The 18293-nt window shown below is 38.6% G+C and overlaps 1 protein-coding gene across 1 annotated transcript in view; it reads left to right on the plus strand.

The window, feature by feature from the left end:
• lrp1bb (low density lipoprotein receptor-related protein 1Bb) overlaps positions 1 to 18293 on the plus strand; it is a 142231-nt gene that overhangs the window by 56154 nt on the left and 67784 nt on the right. The window contains exons 5-18 of the mRNA XM_077728593.1: positions 816 to 944; positions 1877 to 2134; positions 3375 to 3537; positions 6707 to 6929; positions 7780 to 7981; positions 8094 to 8237; positions 9846 to 10082; positions 10148 to 10328; positions 12355 to 12574; positions 12664 to 12853; positions 14771 to 14893; positions 15215 to 15358; positions 16051 to 16176; positions 16749 to 16862. Of these exons, the coding sequence (XP_077584719.1) occupies positions 816 to 944; positions 1877 to 2134; positions 3375 to 3537; positions 6707 to 6929; positions 7780 to 7981; positions 8094 to 8237; positions 9846 to 10082; positions 10148 to 10328; positions 12355 to 12574; positions 12664 to 12853; positions 14771 to 14893; positions 15215 to 15358; positions 16051 to 16176; positions 16749 to 16862 (2454 nt within the window). The remainder of the gene's footprint in view (positions 1 to 815; positions 945 to 1876; positions 2135 to 3374; positions 3538 to 6706; positions 6930 to 7779; positions 7982 to 8093; positions 8238 to 9845; positions 10083 to 10147; positions 10329 to 12354; positions 12575 to 12663; positions 12854 to 14770; positions 14894 to 15214; positions 15359 to 16050; positions 16177 to 16748; positions 16863 to 18293) is intronic.

Genomic DNA, 18293 nt, shown 5'->3' on the forward strand with positions numbered 1-18293 from the left:
TGCGAGACCATCTGTCTGTAGGCAGGGGCCTCCACTCACAGCGTATCACTGCCCCAGCACACAACATAAGGCAGACTATTTAGGTGTGTGTCTTACTGTGGCTTTGTTTGCTCATGGTAAAATGCGTCACAAGCCAGCTTTCTGCCAAAGGAGATATCAATTCAATGCCAAAAGGTGCCTCCGGAGTTGTTTCTTGCTTGCACTTACTTTATGATAACACAATGCCGTGCCACTGAATAGCACCAATGGAGGGAATATTACACTGTGCTGGACACTCGGTCCTTGGCTTTTCTCGAAATAATGTGTTTTCACGAATGAAAGAAAATTCACTTTTGACTGTTGGAGGTCTTACCATTATAAGAAGAGGGGTCAGATATATGGAAGAGAATTGACCGCATCAGAGGACAACTGCAGTTCTTTGAGACAGAAAAGGCTGATTTTGATTGTTTAGACAAGAAGGCTGAGTTCTGTGCAACAACTCCTGCTACTCTGCACACACAGTTGGTACCCCGAGGTAGAGAGATTATCATAAATTTACTTTATAACAGCTGTGAACGATATTTCTCCATGAAATGATCACCAGTCAACCAGGGGATGACACCAGAGACACACATTCAGACTTAAAATAAACAACATCAGTACCGATAGAATGAACAGAGCCACCCACTTGCACCACTGTCTAATGACCTGATCATTGCGCTGTCCTGAACATGTATTTTTTTTCTATCCGGCAAGTGAGCGCCCGATTAAGTATGCTTTATGTATTTGGGTCATTTTAGAGCATACTTAGTAACCTTTTTTTTCTACCCCTGAAGATCATGATGAATGTGCCCAGTATGCCTCATGTAGCCAAACCTGCACGAACACCTACGGGTCATTCAGTTGCGGCTGCGCGGAAGGATATATACTACAGCCTGACAAGACATCGTGTAAAGCCAAACAAGGTCAGTTTGCATCGGGAAATGGCACGTTCATTATCATATATATGTTCCTTCTCTGTTAATTACTTGGGTTTCACTCAATCTGAGCACTATTATCGCATATTGCCTGGTTCCCAGGTTGTTGGAGCAAGATGAATGTGGTTTGGCAGTGACTGCATCAATCACCCACGTGGGAATTGAGTAGATGTGGTCAGGGCAGGATAATTATAAAATTAATGAGCACGAGGGAAGTGGGAACAGTCTACAGAGTTTAATGCTGAGACAATGCCCACCGTAACCCTGATTTATGTTAATGCCAGATTGTAGTAGCTAATATACCCAAATGAATTAAAAGGCCCACTTACAAGTATAACAGCCCAAGTGGATGTTCTACTTAGCTGGCTGGTCTTCAATAAGAAAAAAAAATCATACTGTATTCATGCAGCACATATTTTTGTTGTAGAGACATTTATTGATTGTATTTATTGCTGTCTCAATGACAAAATTTATGTGTTGAAATAACTTGAGGCACAATATAGACCTAGCCATGGGAGAATGCTGCTGTTGTTGCTTTAAATCACTTTGACTGGTGTCCCATCAGCAATAAACCAAATATGATTACCCCTATATTTAAGTGAACCCAATTTTGGATACATTACTATTAATCTAATGTGAACTTCAGCAACTCTTGGCATTTTCCCTTTAGACCGTCTGTCTGTTTCCCCATGTCATTATTTGGATTGATTAGGTTATACAGTTGATCCATTATTACATGTCATCGTAATCCGTCTGATTAGATGCAATGCAATTGTTTTACTTTTATCACTGTCAATTTGATTGTCATTGATAAATATCCGCTGATAGGGCTTAGCCCTCCTTGACATTTCAACAGATGAACAAATAAATTTTGATATATTATATAATAAAGCTTTTTTTTCCTTCTCTAACTTTACCAGATCCCGGCGACAGACCTCCCATGCTTCTCATGGGTGGGTCAGATCGTATTGTCATCACCCATCTAAACGGAACAGGCTTTCTACCCCTGAGGTCTCTGAGTGCAAATGGAAGTCTGGCATTGGATTTCCAGCACAACCAGGAGAAAATTTGCTGGGTTCTGTCGAAAGAGTCCTCTGGGCAACTTCGATGTGCTGAAATGAGGAATCTACGCAGACTCACACGGGAAAAGGAAATAACAACGCAAAAAAACTTGCACAGTATGTTCTTTTGTTTTATTTTTTTGTTTCCACAATTAGTTGAGTGCATAAAATATCTCATCTTCAAACATATCCTTCAGTTTGTCATATTATGAAGGTTTATGAATGCAATTACACTGTTCTAAATTATTGTACAGGTATAGTTGTTTGATCTGTTCTTGACAACTGTTAGCACACAAAATAGATTAAAAAAAAAACTCCTAAAGGAGATGTTCTACCATAACCAGGACAAGTCTATCCAGAGTGGAAATCCGCATCGACAAATGTTTGATTCGGAAGATGTTTTGGAAAATGTGATAAAACGTTGAACCGTGTTGCTTCAGGTTGTTGAGAATTGTAATCTTCCGCTTGAATCCTTTGAACTACCTGAAAGAAGGCAATTTTGCAATGCTGCTGCAATGTCACTTGGTGATGCAGGAGCAAGAGAGTGATATGCTGACAAAAAAAGGCAAAGCCAAAGCTGTCCAATGGTGATAGCCTCACGTCTGTCCAAATGATACCTGGAAACAATTTAGAAGAAAAGACGTGCATAGTCATGTATGAATAAAAAATGGTATAAATTACAGAATTAGACACATGTCCTGCCCTAATGGATTAACAAATCAGGACATAGTGGAAATGTCTGTACTTACATTTTAAACGCATGCACAGCATTACACTATCAGTTTTATTATTTTATTTTTTTAATCTAACTACTTTGATTTGCTGTTCAAATGCTGGAATGAGTCATCATATTTTATTTTAGATATCAAACAAAAAAGGGGGAATTTAATTCACTTCCTCTTTACTTTACAAGAGAACTCAAATCCTGTCTTAATTATTTATGTGATTTCTCTTGAAGATACGTGTCTTCCCCATTTTACTGACCCCTCGCTCTTGATCAGCCTGATCTGATTTTCCCATTTGTACTTTGATAAGACAGTTTCCACTGTAAATATAATTTGAGAAATGTGCTTGTCTTGTCGGGAATGTAATAGTGAGGCGATAGCCGCCATCCTCACCCTAATATTGCTTTTCTACACAATTGTCTCCCTGAGGAAACATTTCTTAATCGAGAGCACTGTGGGCCATGCAACTATCAGCACTTTGAGAGCAACCACTCAGCTTTTTAAATGCTATCTAAATTCAGAATATAACCATTCTGCATGTGTTATGTGTGAAAGGGGACGTTTTAGTGACATTAGACGGCGTGACAAAGCACGGGAAGCTGTTTGTTTCAGCTATTTTGCACTCATTACAGATGCTGAGCACATGGCGATCGACTGGCTGACGGGCAACTTCTATTTTGTTGACCGGGTCACCGACAAGATATTTGTGTGCGACCAGAGTGGCAACACTTGTGTGACTCTCCTGCAGCTAGACTTACTGAATCCCAAAGGAATAGCGCTGGATCCTCTCACAGGGTAAGTGTTCCGCTGCCTGTGTAATAATGTGTCTGAGAAAAGACCGCAACCTCATTTATCAACACACGTCACATTGGTTTATTAAAGAAATTAAAACCATAAAAGAAAATAATTACAGTCCTTGATCAGGCAAAAGACTTTGAGTGAGTTGCAGTGAAAGGATTTTCAAGCATTTCTTTTTTTATGCTGTTTCAAAATGCACCACAATTAATATGGTGAAGTACATCTCAAACAACTTGCCATTCAATTGCATGGCATATATTGGAAAACAGTTCAATTGATCTATGGATGAACAGCATAACAAGTTCAACTAATTTATTGTGTATGATTTGAAGAGGCGGAAAGAAAAACATGAGGAAAACATGGAGTGTGTTTAATTTGGGAAGTGTTGGCATTTTTTTTATCCAGAGAAATTTGCTTGAAACTTTTTAATGTATGTTTTTGGTTCATTTTACAAAGAAAAGTACAATCCATTGCAGCTCAGTGGAGTCCATTATATCAAATTTGTACCTTCTGATGTGATGTGCAGCTATAAATAAGGTAGACATTCTATTTTCCTTCATTTAAGTATTTATTCAAATGACAAATATTGGCACCGATCATTGCCAGTAATGCTGCCTGCTTCCTGTGGTTGAAGTGGGACACCTGCCAGTGTTAGGAAGCCTTTTTTGTGGTTTGTGGGTTGCTGATCACTTATTAGTCAGTTCAACCTCCTCAGATTTGAGTATGTTCACTCCGGGCTTTCGCTACACTGACCATTTTTGAACCTGACATGATTTGGGATTGATTCCCGTCCGAACTGCCGGCTGCTACGGAGACTCTGACCTCATTCTTTCAGTCAGCTTTAGCTCGTTACCCTGAGTGAATCCCGGACCCTACTTCATTGAGTAAATTGAGAGCTTTCCTCTTGCATGTATTGACTGTGTCCTTGTTTCTAACAGCTGAGGTTGGTAGACACTTCATGGAAATGAACCTGCTGCTGATTTTAAAGTAAAATAAAGACAGCGTCAACTTTGACAAGATCGACCCTGACGCAAGAAAACGAAACTGTTGTTAAAGGGCACTTGACAGGGTACATTTCTGTGGAAGAATTACAGTGCAATAACCAGTGATCAACTGATAAAACATACTAATTTCACCAATTCATAAAATATCCTCGCTTTATGATTTAAAAAAAAAAGCCTTGACTTTTCCCTTTTGTTTTTTCTTTCTCAATGGAGCCTTTGAATTTACTATCCTTGACGATAATTAGACTGTCCAAAGGTTTATTTATGTGTCTAATTGTATTTCTCAAGAAGTCAGAATGAAGATGTGGCTCTAATGTAAATTTCAAGTTTTAAAACTGCCAATATGTTTAAGACAAACATTATACTTTTGAGATTAAGACTATTATTACAATTCATGAGAGGTTTCTAATACAAACGATGGGATTTCACAACACAGCATTACTTCCCATGTGAGCCAAAGTGAGGCCAGCATGACAAGTTTAGCCAGCGTGGAGTATGGCAATGATAGTGGATTTCCCACTGTCATGACCACACACACAAAGGGCCAGATTTAATACAGCATATCACATACCTAAAATTATCCTCCAATTGTTAACCAGGGCAAATGATCCTAAACTGAAAGACAATCCACAAGATGTTTCAGTTGTATTGCATGTGAAATGGAATGATTTTGTCTTTTAGAATTGATTTCAACAGCCCACTCACAGCATTAACTGTGCTTAGTGATTTGGTTCCTTTGTGCATTCTAATCTCATGGCCTGAGCAACCCTGTAGCACCCTTTTTTAAATTTCCGACATTTGCAGTTTTGTTTGTTTTTTCGTTCATCCTTTTTATATAGAGCTAACATCATTGTTTAACACATGACTATAAACTTTAGCCTTACATGTATCCTAATTGGTGAAATGTAGTTCTGTCTTGAAAGCTCATTTAATAGATCATCTATATTTAGCCTGATTCATCTTGTGTATCATTGCCATAATTTGCCATGTGGGCTGTGTTAAGTCTGTTTTAACTATATCCAATGGAGTCTGCATCACAATTCATTCATCAATTTGCATGGAATCTACTTAGGAAAACAATTGCTTGTGAAAGAGAGACCCATTAATAGTGCTACTCTATAAACTGAAAACAAATATCTACCTATTCTGTTTGAGTTAGCCAAATGTGAGATGCTTAATCCTGTAGGTGATTTGTTTTTTTGAATGGGCTGTCATAATATCTTCCACACAACCCATCAACCTAAATCAGCGCTCTGACGTCAATATTTATGCAATTCTATTCTATTCTATCTAAGTCTATTCCCATGCCTTAATTTTCTCTCTCTGCCATATATTACGTTTGGTTTTTTTTAATAATGAAAGAAGGCAATTTTGCTTTTTTCACAGAGCTCACTCTAACTTATTTAGAAAGGGTTCTATTGCATTTTTCTCTGGCGACTGCATTTGTGATGGCAAACCACTGGGACTTATCATCTAGACCCGCTCCTCTAATGAATGTTGTGCAATATGTTCAAGCTGTATAATTGCTCTTTGGGTTTTCTGCCCTCGGAGTTTACAACATCATGGAGTTTCTTTGGCGACATATTTTTCTTATTCCACCTATTCATCCATCTATTATGTACAGTAAAAGGCCAAGTGGTCTTGTTTTATGGTCTTTGTTGAGCTTACAAAAAAAATATATCTTGTGCATTTGAAAGAAGGTTGCAGATATGGCCGTGAACATAAAAATGACATTTGTATTGATGAAAAGGATTTTCAAGGGAAGTTCTCTAAGTTTTTTTGGCCACTTGTATTGAATATGTTTGCTGTTGTCTCCATTTGGTTAGTGGGTAGGTAACTGGTATAGCAGTTGTTAGTATCACTAGGCTTTACAAAAGAACTGTAAAAGAAGTAACATGGGCTAGCATACAATAATTGATTTTGGTAAGATTGGTCTCATAAATATTCATTGCGTCCTTGATTCTTTTGTTACTTTCTTAATCTCTCAATACTGTGCTGACCATTTGTTCTCTTCCATGTTTCCTCGATTGAGGATTGCTTGAAACTCTTTCTAAATTGCTAAAAAATGAATTTAGTTAATTCTCTATAATCTCTTACGTTGTATTTACAAAATTTTTGAAGCGTATCAAACAAGATTGAAGCATTTTTTCTTTTATTTGCAGAATGATGTTCTTCACAGACTACGGAAATGTTGCCAAGGTGGAGCGCTGTAACATGGATGGCACCAACAGAACCCGTCTGGTGGATAATAAAATTGAGCAGCCCACAGCTGTGGCATTGGATGTGGTCAAAAGGCTAGTGTATTGGGCAGATGCCTACCTGGATTACATAGATGTTGTGGATTACCAAGGCAAAAACCGACACAACATCATCCAAGGAAGCCAAGTGAGTCACTGTTTTCCTTTTCCTCTTTTTTAAAATCAAAATAAGACTGGTGCTGCATCCTCTTTTTGCTCAGAGCATAATTCACTTCACACAATGACAGAAAAGGTCAGCTCAAGATAGCCCCGTTGATGAATAGGATACAAGTGTGGCAAATCTTTCACATTAGCTCTTCAGATGACTTTTAGCAGAGATGAAGCCTATTCATTAAAATATTATTGCAGCCTAATGGATCTACATATTCAGGAAAGGAAGATCTGTCTTTTATGGGCAGGATTATGCTCTTTACATACCTGCTTCTAGGCCAAGGCAGTTACACAGTCAGGAATAGGCTAATATAAGTCTTTTTTTTATTAGTACATTGCTCCCAAATTGCTTCCTGCACAGTAGAACACTCTATAAATTGAACTAACAAATTCACTACATGACAAAGTGGATGTACCTGATTTTCAACATCAACAATATACATGGGCCCATTTGATACTGCCGAGAGATGGAACAGTTGTTTTACTTATTTATTCTCACTCATGTTTCACTGTGGCCTCGATGTCACGTTTCATCCCCTTGAGTTTAACTCTACTTCTGTGAACATAGCACACGCAACTAGTCATGTCACTTTTCATGGGTGTCCGCCTGGTAAATGTCGCATGGATGCTGATGTATCAGTCTAGTGTCAGCCCCCCTTAAGCTGTTCAGCTTCTCGGTCCAGTCTATGGCCTGTCAGATGTGCACTCGGGCCTTGCCTTTACTACCCACCTTCACCATCTGCATCCATTAAACCAACTAAGACACATATTTTGCTTTAAGGTAAGTACTGGAAAGCGCTCATGAAATCTTTTTTGTTTTTTTTCAGGTGTCAAAGATTTATGCATTAGCTGTGTTTGAGAACTACATCTATGCCACCCAGTATACCCAGTCTGACTCTTTAAAAGGAATGGTCAGTGTGATGCTGCTACAAATCCACAGGTTCAATGTCACAGCAGAGTTCAAGTCAGTTGCAAGTATGGGGAATGCGCCTGAGTTTCGTGTTTACCACAAACTCACTCAACCCAAAGGTGAGGAGACGTAAGGGAGATGCTGATGATGCTAAAATTTGCAATTAATGTACAATTATGATCATTCCTCCAATAATGCTTCATTTTCTTACTCTGACTTATTCCTCCACAGTTAAATCTCATGCATGTGAAATGAATTCCTACGGCAAAATGGGAGGATGCTCGCATATTTGTCTTCTGAGTGGCAGTTACAAGTCCAGAACATGTCATTGCCGTGTTGGCTATATCCTTGGTTTTGATGGCCAGTCCTGCAAAAGTAAGTTTGTCTTACTTATAAATTATTCATTCAATCATTCATCTTCCATTCCATGTCCTCGCGAGAGTTGCAGGGCCATTGGAGCCTATCCCACATAATTAGGAGGCAATGGGCAGGATACACACTGAATGGGTTGCCAGCCAATCACAGAGCAGGAGAATAATAATCTTTACAGACATAATAATGATAAAATGGAGAACAATAGGATAGAGGGGTGTTTGTTACATAACATGTTAACAGAATATACAACCAAAATCACACGTCATAGTATCTTGACCACATTTATGATCTCTCCCCAGATCAACAAAAAAGCTAAAAAAAACATTAATGTATTCATCTTCACGATCACGGCTTAGCATTTCTGCCAAGTATGTAAGTAAAGGGCTCGTCAATGGTGCTCTCAGATAACAGTTTGGATATAGAAAACATCACAAAAGGCAAGCCACTAACCAATAAACAAGTGTGACTTATAGTCTGGAAAATGTGTTATATTCTTTCAACCTTTTTTTCCTGATAAAGCTCTGTCAGGAACAAAGCTAATTGGAAGCGCTTGTAATGAATGTCTGAAAAGGACAACATAAGGTCATAATAGAGCAGACGGTGCATTAATCTGCCATAGACTGACATTGATTAAGAAGGCTGCTGATGGACACAGATCATTTCAAAAGCGATTTAAAGCTATCATCACATGCCATTTTGATTGATTATTGCCATATGAGCTTTTAACTTTGTCGGCATTTGTTGACTGGGCTGATCAATTCAGGAAGATTGTGTGGTTGACATTTAAAGCAGTAGAACAAATCTACGTCACGTTGGAGGGGGGTCGACCGAGTTAATTTAGGGGTAGCATAACGTCCCAAGATTTTGTTTGACATATTTGATTCATTTTCCCTATTACAGATGATCTGACGATAGACGATATTTTGTTTTGCCTGCTTGCATTCTCTCTTCCCAAGCATAATGAGATTTTGCTGCTAAATGCTAGTTCTTCTTACAGTGGTCGCACTCACGTTTGATATCTGGGTCTCTTGCAAGGTTTAATTGTCTCCTGGGTAGTCAGTTTCTCCCGCACAACATGATAAATTGAATTGAAGCATGTGTGGTCCTCATTCCCAGCATTCTGGTCTCCTGGGTTGAGACTGAGAGCAAGGAGAGGTCCGCTTCACTCTCTGCAAGCCCGCTTTTATGCCTCCTCTTGCCTCTCTCCAGGGAATTAGAAATAGTTTGAGAAGGTAGAGCCCCCTTTGCAGGCAGCAGGCCACAAAGGAGCTCCGTCAGCTCTCGAGTCTTCTTCCTTTGTCCCTTTATGCAGACATTGTGTTATTTTAGATAAAAGACATTGTTCACAGCCAAGGTAAGTATTTACAATTGTCTGGTTTCGCCTTGGTGTTTCTTTTTCGTATTGCCAGGCAACTTTTTCAGCTCCAGGATGGTTGAGATAAGACAGAATAGCCATTGGCACTGGACATTGACTCTATTAAAGTAAATGGGTAGATCCGGAGAAATACAGCCCTGATGAATGAGCTTAATGTTTGGATCAACACTGACAAATCACAGCAATTAAATGCTAAAACCAGTATAAATGGTCTCTTATTTCTTTCCTTTCAGAGCCCCAAAACAATCTCTTCCTCCTCTATGGAAAGGGTCGTCCCGGGGTCATCCAAGGGTTGGATATGAACGTTAAGTCTAGTGATGAACATATGGTGCCAATTGAGGACCTGGTCAATCCTCGCGCTATCGACTACCATGCAGCTTCAGGACAAATTTACTTTGCTGACACCACCAGTTTTCTAATTGGAAGGCAAAACATCGATGGAAGCCAAAGGGAAACAATACTAAACCATGGTATGTCCAATTTTTATTCATTTTTTTATCTTTTAAAACTAGGCCACATTATTGTTCTTCCTTAGAACTGGACAACGTGGAAGGAATCTCTGTGGACTGGATTGGTAATAACCTGTACTGGACCAATGATGGGTACAGGAAGACAATAAGCGTTGCCAGGTTACAGAGTGCATCACAGACCAGGAAAACACTGTTGGAAGGGAACATGTCACACCCACGGGCCATCATAGTAGACCCTCTAAACAGGTAAAGAAAGTGCTTTTGTCAGATAATGCTTCCTTTCAAATTCAAGTCTTTGTTTGTGTTTACCCAAGATGTAAATGCAACACGCTCACTTAGTTTGGGTTTTGTATTAGTGTTTCAAAGCGTAGCTGCAAGGAGATGAACCAGCACCAGCTCATTAGCCACAGTTAACTCATGATTACTTCTTTCCTAGCCCTAATACACATTATTCCCTTTATAAATTGAGCCATAGTACATAGCACCAGCAGAGATGGGAATTAACTTCACTACAGAAGTCAATTAAAGTTTTCTAAGAATTAGATAAATAGGTTTTAAATTGATACCAATATGGTTAACTTGGGCTGTTCTTCAGTTTATAATCACCCACCTAAGTCTTTTCCACACTGATTGAAATTCAGCAAGAAATCTGTTTAAAAAATTATTATCCCAAGTCTGTTTTGGGTCAAAGCATGTCTAATATGCCTTCACAGATGAGCATCTGTTTCCCAGGTTTGTGCACAGGTCCTACATTGTTAATTACAGGGTGCTCATATCAGTAGAAAATCAGTAATTAGAACTCTAATGTCGATTCATCTTCAGAAATGAATACATTAACTCTGCTGCCTGTTTGTAAAGTTCAATCATCGGAAGATTTTGTGGATTCATCGTATACCTTTTAATGCTGTTGGTCCTTTGTTGACCAAGGCTTAATCGTATATCAGGGAAGGTCTTTTGAACATGGCGTTGTGGTTTGAACATGCTTCATTGCTGACAAGTTTTAAGTCAAACACAGGAGACTGCAATAGCTGCTCACGCTGCTCAGTATTTGTTACACTCAGTTGGCTTTAAGTGAACCAGGCATTTCTTGTAGGCTACGGTTGAAGAGTTAGATCTCTTATACTCAGAGGAAGTTCTTTCAAGAGCGGAGACGGATTATTCAAATGACGTCTGTGGTTTTTACATCTGTTGGGTGTGTCTTTAGATTAAATAAACAGCATATTCTGGAAGGATCTCCATATAATGGGAAAATGCCCAAGATAGTCAGTAACTTGAGACAAATTGATTAGTTTTAAAGCATTCATTATAAGTTACCAAAGTGTTTGATATTTTGCCAGCCACTTTAGAGAATTGAGTCATGTGTCTGTTAGATTTTATTGTAGTTTATAAACATAATTTTCATAGAGACTCGTGAGACCCAATTCCATGCCAACCCATTGAAATAGAAAAATAATGAAAATTCACGTTTCTGTTGGAAACCAGTTATGGTATATAAAAATCAATGCCACTGGTAGAATCATTATAATCTCCAAGCTTTTTCTCATCACGAAAAAACAAGTTAGAAGTATCACACTTCAGAGGCACTGATGTTCACGCAGAGACAGCCAAAGCAGATAAACCTACGCACATAAACATCACACTCAATCTGAGTCCTATGCAAATTGCATGTTAGTCATAAATTCAAACTACATTTGACAAAAATACTGCTTTTCAGTTCAGCACTAAGACTTATTCGGATGTACGAAATACATTAGGGCTCAGAGAATGTGACTTCAAAATAGTCTTCAGTCGTTTTAGCTTAATTTTACCTGTGACTAAGGTCATCATTTATTACACTGGGCAGCACATTTCTCCTAACAATGCCTTAATATTTTTCACATTTCATTTTGTTATGCAAAAGTTCAAAATACCATACTGTAAAGTAGCCCTAGGGCATAACAGAATGTGCAGAAGGCAGTTGAACCACCAGCCTTGAATGTTAAGCAAATTTCTGCCTTGCTTTTTGTTTAATAATTTTGCGGTAAATGGATTTACACTTGAATAGATGGTTTCTTTTCACTTTCAAGGCATTCAAAGCACTTTGACATTACACTGACAAGAATACTGAGATGAGGTCAACTGGGTGGGTGATCGAAGCTGCAACCTATGAGTTGGGCTTTTAATTTTTATATGAAAGCCCACATAGCAATGATCTATCTCTTAAAAAATAAGAACTGATTACATACTGTAGCAATATTCAAATTTAATTTTGTTGTTGTTGTGATTTTACTAGCTGGATGTATTGGACCGACTGGGAAGAAGACGAGGTCAACGACAGCATAGGGAGGATCGAAAAAGCTTGGATGGACGGTTCCAATCGTCGCATTTTTGTCACCACAAATATGCTGTGGCCCAATGGCCTTACATTAGACCACAGCTCCAGTAGCATGTATTGGTGCGATGCCTATTATGATCACATTGAAAAGATTTATCTCAACGGGACCGGACGCACAGTGAGTGTTATTCATTTTTCGAGGAACCTGCTCTGGCAAAGTACAATTCATTTAATTTTTTGATGACGTTGGATTATTTTAAATTGCAGGTGGTCTACAATGGAAAAGAGCTAAACCATCCTTTCGGAATATCCCATTATGGCAATTTTATTTTTTGGACTGAGTACATGAATGCATCAGTCTTCCAGCTGGACTTGTCCACTGGGGATGTCACTGTGCTACAAAGTGAGAGACCACCATTATTTGGCCTGCGAGTTTATGACGCACAGAGTCAGCAAGGTTGGCTCTTTTTCCCTCTTTACTCTTCCCTCATACTGTGTTACTCAACCATAACAACCCTCACAGTCCAAGTTGGACTGCATATTGAACGACTCTCCACTGTGTGTCCAGATATTTGCGATGCGTGGGGTTTCCCCGAGTGTGCTGGGTAGGAAATTTCAATACAAAACCTCAGAGGTCGGATCCGTAAATTGACAAGGCGGCCATGTGTGAAAGCTAAAAAAAATGCCTCAGACTGAAATGATGCTTTCTCAACAATCTTGCTAGTTCATATCATATTATTGTAAAAAAATAATTACCAATGAGTATTATCAATGCAATTCACTGTCGTAAATCTTGATTATTTTTAATTGTTTTATAATCAGCCTATCTGAGCAGTCAGTGCTCCTTTTCCACACCAGACAAGATTTTAAAAAAAGTAAGGTGTGAGAGATTCTAGCAGCTTGTACTGTTCAATGTCACCGTTAAAGGATACATTAACTGCTTGAGTTGGGAGGCGCCGCATAAATGCAAAGAACATAAAACCTTAATCTGCATTTTCTCTCTTGTTTATCATCTTTCAGTCCCTGCATAATGTACACTTGACCAATCTTAGGAGATCAAATACTTGTTGATAATGCTTCTAACTTGTTGACACTATTTTGGAGGTATTCCCATAGTTTTTGAACTATAAATTGAACTAGCACAAATCGCAATACCTATAACATCCACAAGCAAGAGTATCAATAAATTTTGAGGTGGATTTTATTTGATAAAAGAGCAAGAAAAAAATGTACATAATTAATTACTTAACATATTAACATGTTTCCATATTACGGCAGCTTGAACAACATGTTCATCTAATTATTGATGTTACTCACACTCTCGATCGCTACATTATAGTCTTTATCTTCACCATGGGTGTGAAATGAAGAAACATTACTCGCACCTAAGGATACGTTGCAGGCCTGGCCAAACTCTGGGGAAAAAAAGCTGTGCCTTGTTATCCTAAAAATACAATAATTTAACACATTTAATAGTTAGGAGAGTATATTCTCAGATATGCGTTGCTATGACTCGGCATGCAGTTATATAATAAAAGTGCCCCTTAAACAACAGACCAAAGAATCCGCGTCAATGTATACCTGAATCAAAGTTGGCACTGTAAGCCGTTGCATAAAATAGCATGACAGGCACTCTGAAATCTCTTGAGCCTCCGCTCTGTGAAGTTATATAGGGTGGCCGACAGCGGCTTCCTCACTCTACTGCAAATGATGATGGATTCATGCTGTTAGGAAGCTGAAAAGAGCAGATAGGAGAGGTAACCGATAGAGTTGGCAGTGAAGATGCAAGCACTCCGCACAGCAGGGCTTTCTTTTGTTCTCTCGGAATAGGCGTGTAAAGCATCACACACGCACTATACAATTAAATTGATGTTTCAGCTTTAAAGCAAACTTTTATTGTTACCATCTATTTTACAGGTAATGTGTTTTGATTGAAGAATTCTTAGTTTTCCTGCCATATAGCACATCTCAGTCTTTAAGTATACATAGAGTAGAAATAAATATGAAAGGCTCTGTCTCAGTTCACTTTTAATGAAAATACATTAATAAATATGGCTATGTTTCTTTTTTTTGTCTGTCTACCCACAAGTGAATTTGAAATTTGTTTTGACAGGAAAATGTATTAATATTCATTTAAGCTATCGTGCCATCCAACTTGCATACATTAGGATAGGATATTAAATCATTATCAATACAATCTTTTATTTTCAAAGAGCTTAGACTGAACCACAGTTCTTGACATGCTTTTTGAAAAGACCCCGTACAGTGAAGGCACTGATTTGTTTAGAATTATGTGATACATTTTTCAGAACATGGACCTCCATTTATTATGACACCTAAATATATGTTTTAATTTATTCCTATTTGCTCCCAGGTGACAATGCATGCAGTTTGAATTATGGAGGCTGTAGTACCCTCTGCCTTGCCATCCCAGGAGGGAGAGTGTGCGCTTGCGCTGACAACCAACTTCTGCAGAAGAACAATGTCACCTGTGCAGGTGGGAGGAAAATGAGTCATATGAGCAAGAGGCTTAAAATCATCTTTTCCCAGTCCACTGTAATCCTTTCATTCCACGGAGAAAAGAAACTAATACCTGCCTCTTCGCCAATGCAAATCAGACGAGGAACATATTAATACTGGGGCCAAATCTTCCCACCACATTTCCATACAGTGTATTCAAATCCCAGTGGTTACGAATGAGGTCACAGCACATTAGTAGCATTTTCTTACATCATCATAGCTATGCCAATAATGTGCATAAAACTGATTCTTTCTGGAAATTCTCCAGGTAATTTCGCTTTTCTATTGTTTCTCCCAGAAGGCTCTGGCGGCGGTTTGGAACCACAGCGGTGTAAAAGTGAGGAGTTCCAGTGCCATAACCAGCGATGTGTGCCATCGCTGTGGAAATGCGATGGAGATGACGACTGTCTTGATGGTAGTGACGAAGAAAGCCATACTTGCTGTGAGTGTTCTCCGATTAGTGTTGTTCCCTTCTTACCTGAGCTGAAATGTTATCTCTGTTAACCTTAATGCTTCTAAATATCAGCGCTGATATAATGCTGTTTTCCATCTGTTCTCAATTTTGCTAAGTTTTATTGCTTAAACTGTGGTTGGATCTTGATGTATTCTGTAAAATATGTTTATTGACATTATAACAAGTACACATTCATAGGGTAGGAATAAAAAAGTATCTGAAATTGGACGAAATACACTTTTTTTTTGGTGTTTGGAGTCCTTGTATGTTCTGGAAAAAAATGTCCCTTCGCATGTTTTGATAGAAAGGATCAATTATATATATATGTCTTTAAATGCAATGTCATTACCCAAAGCAGTCATGTGAAAAAACATGTTTTTCCACATGAATTTACTGCACGCACCAATCCACACTCACTCTTAACACTTCTAAATCCTGACACTTGGACAGTGGCTTCTATGTGTGATATATGGTGGCAATTTGCCTCATGGATACGGCAAATAAAGAATAGTGTCTTTATGGAGGCTGTCAGAAAACACAATGTTTTATACACCATATTGATTTGTAAGCCTGTAGTCTTCGTGCTTTTTTTCCCCATCTATATACAGATGAACAATTGCCAGATGACAGAATGTTTGTGTGCACAGTGTTGTACTTGACGAGCATCATCTTCTTTGCAGACAATCACTCATGTCCTATCGGTCACTTTAAATGCAAAAACCACCGCTGCATTCTGAAGAAATGGCTTTGTGACGGGACAGACGACTGTGGCAATAATGAGGATGAAGCCAACAGTACCTGCTCAGGTGTGTATTTTCAAAATTACAGCAAGTTTTGCACATTTTTGTATCATTTTTGTATTTTATTTTTAATGCTCACGGAATGGATTTCGTGTTTATCCCAAGACACCACCATATAAATGCTTAACGATGTGATATTTTTTAACGATATGGTTGCAACTTTTAACCACCACTGATATATTTATTATATAGCGTTCATTCCATTATCTGGAATGTCCTCAATGAACCCTCCCTGGAGAGATTTATTTTTGAAAGATCCATCAGCTCACATTAACTAAAGGTGATGAATGTACCCCGGTGGTCAGATTGACGCATGTATTCCACATCGACGAGAGATCACTGGTGGGCCGGCGGTGGGTGTCCAGCATGTAGCTGTCAGCCCATCGAGTGGCATAATTTCCCAAGGCCGTCAGACCTTCCGAGCCACAGTTGAGTGATCGAGTGATAAAACACTCGGTAGACATTGACATCCCGGTGATATAGTGATCATTAGGTCTGCTCTCTATTCTTCATGGGTTTATGCAGGTTGGAATTGAATTAAATGTTGCGATGTGGCTCTTTTGTTCTTTTTAACACAGCCCGGCCTTGTCAGAATGACCAATACGCGTGCCAAAACGGGCGATGTATACCTCAAGTGTGGCTGTGTGACCGCGAGGACGACTGTGGCGATGCATCTGATGAAGTCTCTTGCAGTAAGTCACTTTAAAAGCTCACAGTCAGCTTTTGCTAAAACTTCCATCCCCTAAAATTAAGAACATTGCTGAACATTTAATTTGCGAATGCAATTGCATTCCAATTAATTGTGAAGCCATAATATAATGTAGTAGGCTAAACATTTTTTTTTTTAAACTGTCATGGTACAAACCATGAACATTTTGCAAAATTAAGTCTCGAAAACCAAAACTGTCATTGTCCTGTTCAATTTCAGGCATGATTTCACAATTTAATGAAACTTTTGCAACAACTGAAGCTGTATTGGTAAAATCCAAAACACCACATGAAGCCTTGATCCAAGAATACTCGTAGCAAGATACTATTTTCCTTCCCTCTAGTACATTTTGGTAGAAAATGCATTTAGCACTACTACCTTACCAATCACACCCAAAATCAGTGATTTTGAAACCACTTCTGCAAACCACACACACACACACACTATATGTGTCATCACTCAGTGTGTCATCACAGCGTGAATTCAAAGCTACCACACATTGACTGGAAGCTCCTTCACGGGTTCACTGTGCAGGTCAGCCCGCAGCGTGAAGCTTTTCGGTCCATCAGCTCACCCAGTGAGTTGCAAAAAACAGGATGCTGAGTATTAAAGCAGATGACGTCTTCATCCAAATGTCGATAGGGAGACAAAACCAGTTGGATCAAGTTCGTTTTCCTGACTGTCTGATCTGATGTGATGTCAGAAACCCCACAGGAGATGAGCGGATCTTTACATTGATCCATGTTGAGTGTCAGACAGAGAATGTCCCAACCATCTTTGGATTAAAGGGGAGACAACCAGCAAAACCCGTTTGCTTTTTCATGAAATGACACACAAATGAAGTGCACATTACTAAATAAAAAGCAAAACACTAAATAGTCAGAGTGCCGCAACTCGGGCAAAATTCTTTGAAAACCCTGCACTTTTGCCTCTGACTGCGGTATATGAGATAGTTCAAACTGAATTATTGATGTTGGTTCTTTGGAGTAAGAAACTGACATGATGGCATCTGTTATGAAAGGTGTTGCTGAACATATACCACTTTGGTAGTGTCATTGCTGTTCTTGAATTTGATCTCGAGGGTATTATACAATCTGTCAGACAGGGTTGGTAATAAAATATATAAATAAATAAATACAGATAAAATTTCTGGTTAGTTCTGGGTTAATGTTAAAAAAATATGATTTGAGAACTACCATTAACTTACTTGTTTATTATTAGATGAGATTAGATTAGATAACTTCAGCCATCCCTTATTTGTGAAATTCCACTGTCACAGTAGCAAAAGGGTGAGAATAAGAATAAAAAAACAACACATTATAAGAAAAACTGAACCATATTTACAATGGGCTTGATTTAAGTGATGTGAGTTGTGAGTTAGTTCAACTTGAAGTCATTTTTCAACACATTAATG

Source organism: Stigmatopora nigra, chromosome 11 (genome assembly GCF_051989575.1).
Source record: "Stigmatopora nigra isolate UIUO_SnigA chromosome 11, RoL_Snig_1.1, whole genome shotgun sequence".
NCBI classification, from domain to species: Eukaryota; Metazoa; Chordata; class Actinopteri; order Syngnathiformes; family Syngnathidae; genus Stigmatopora; species Stigmatopora nigra.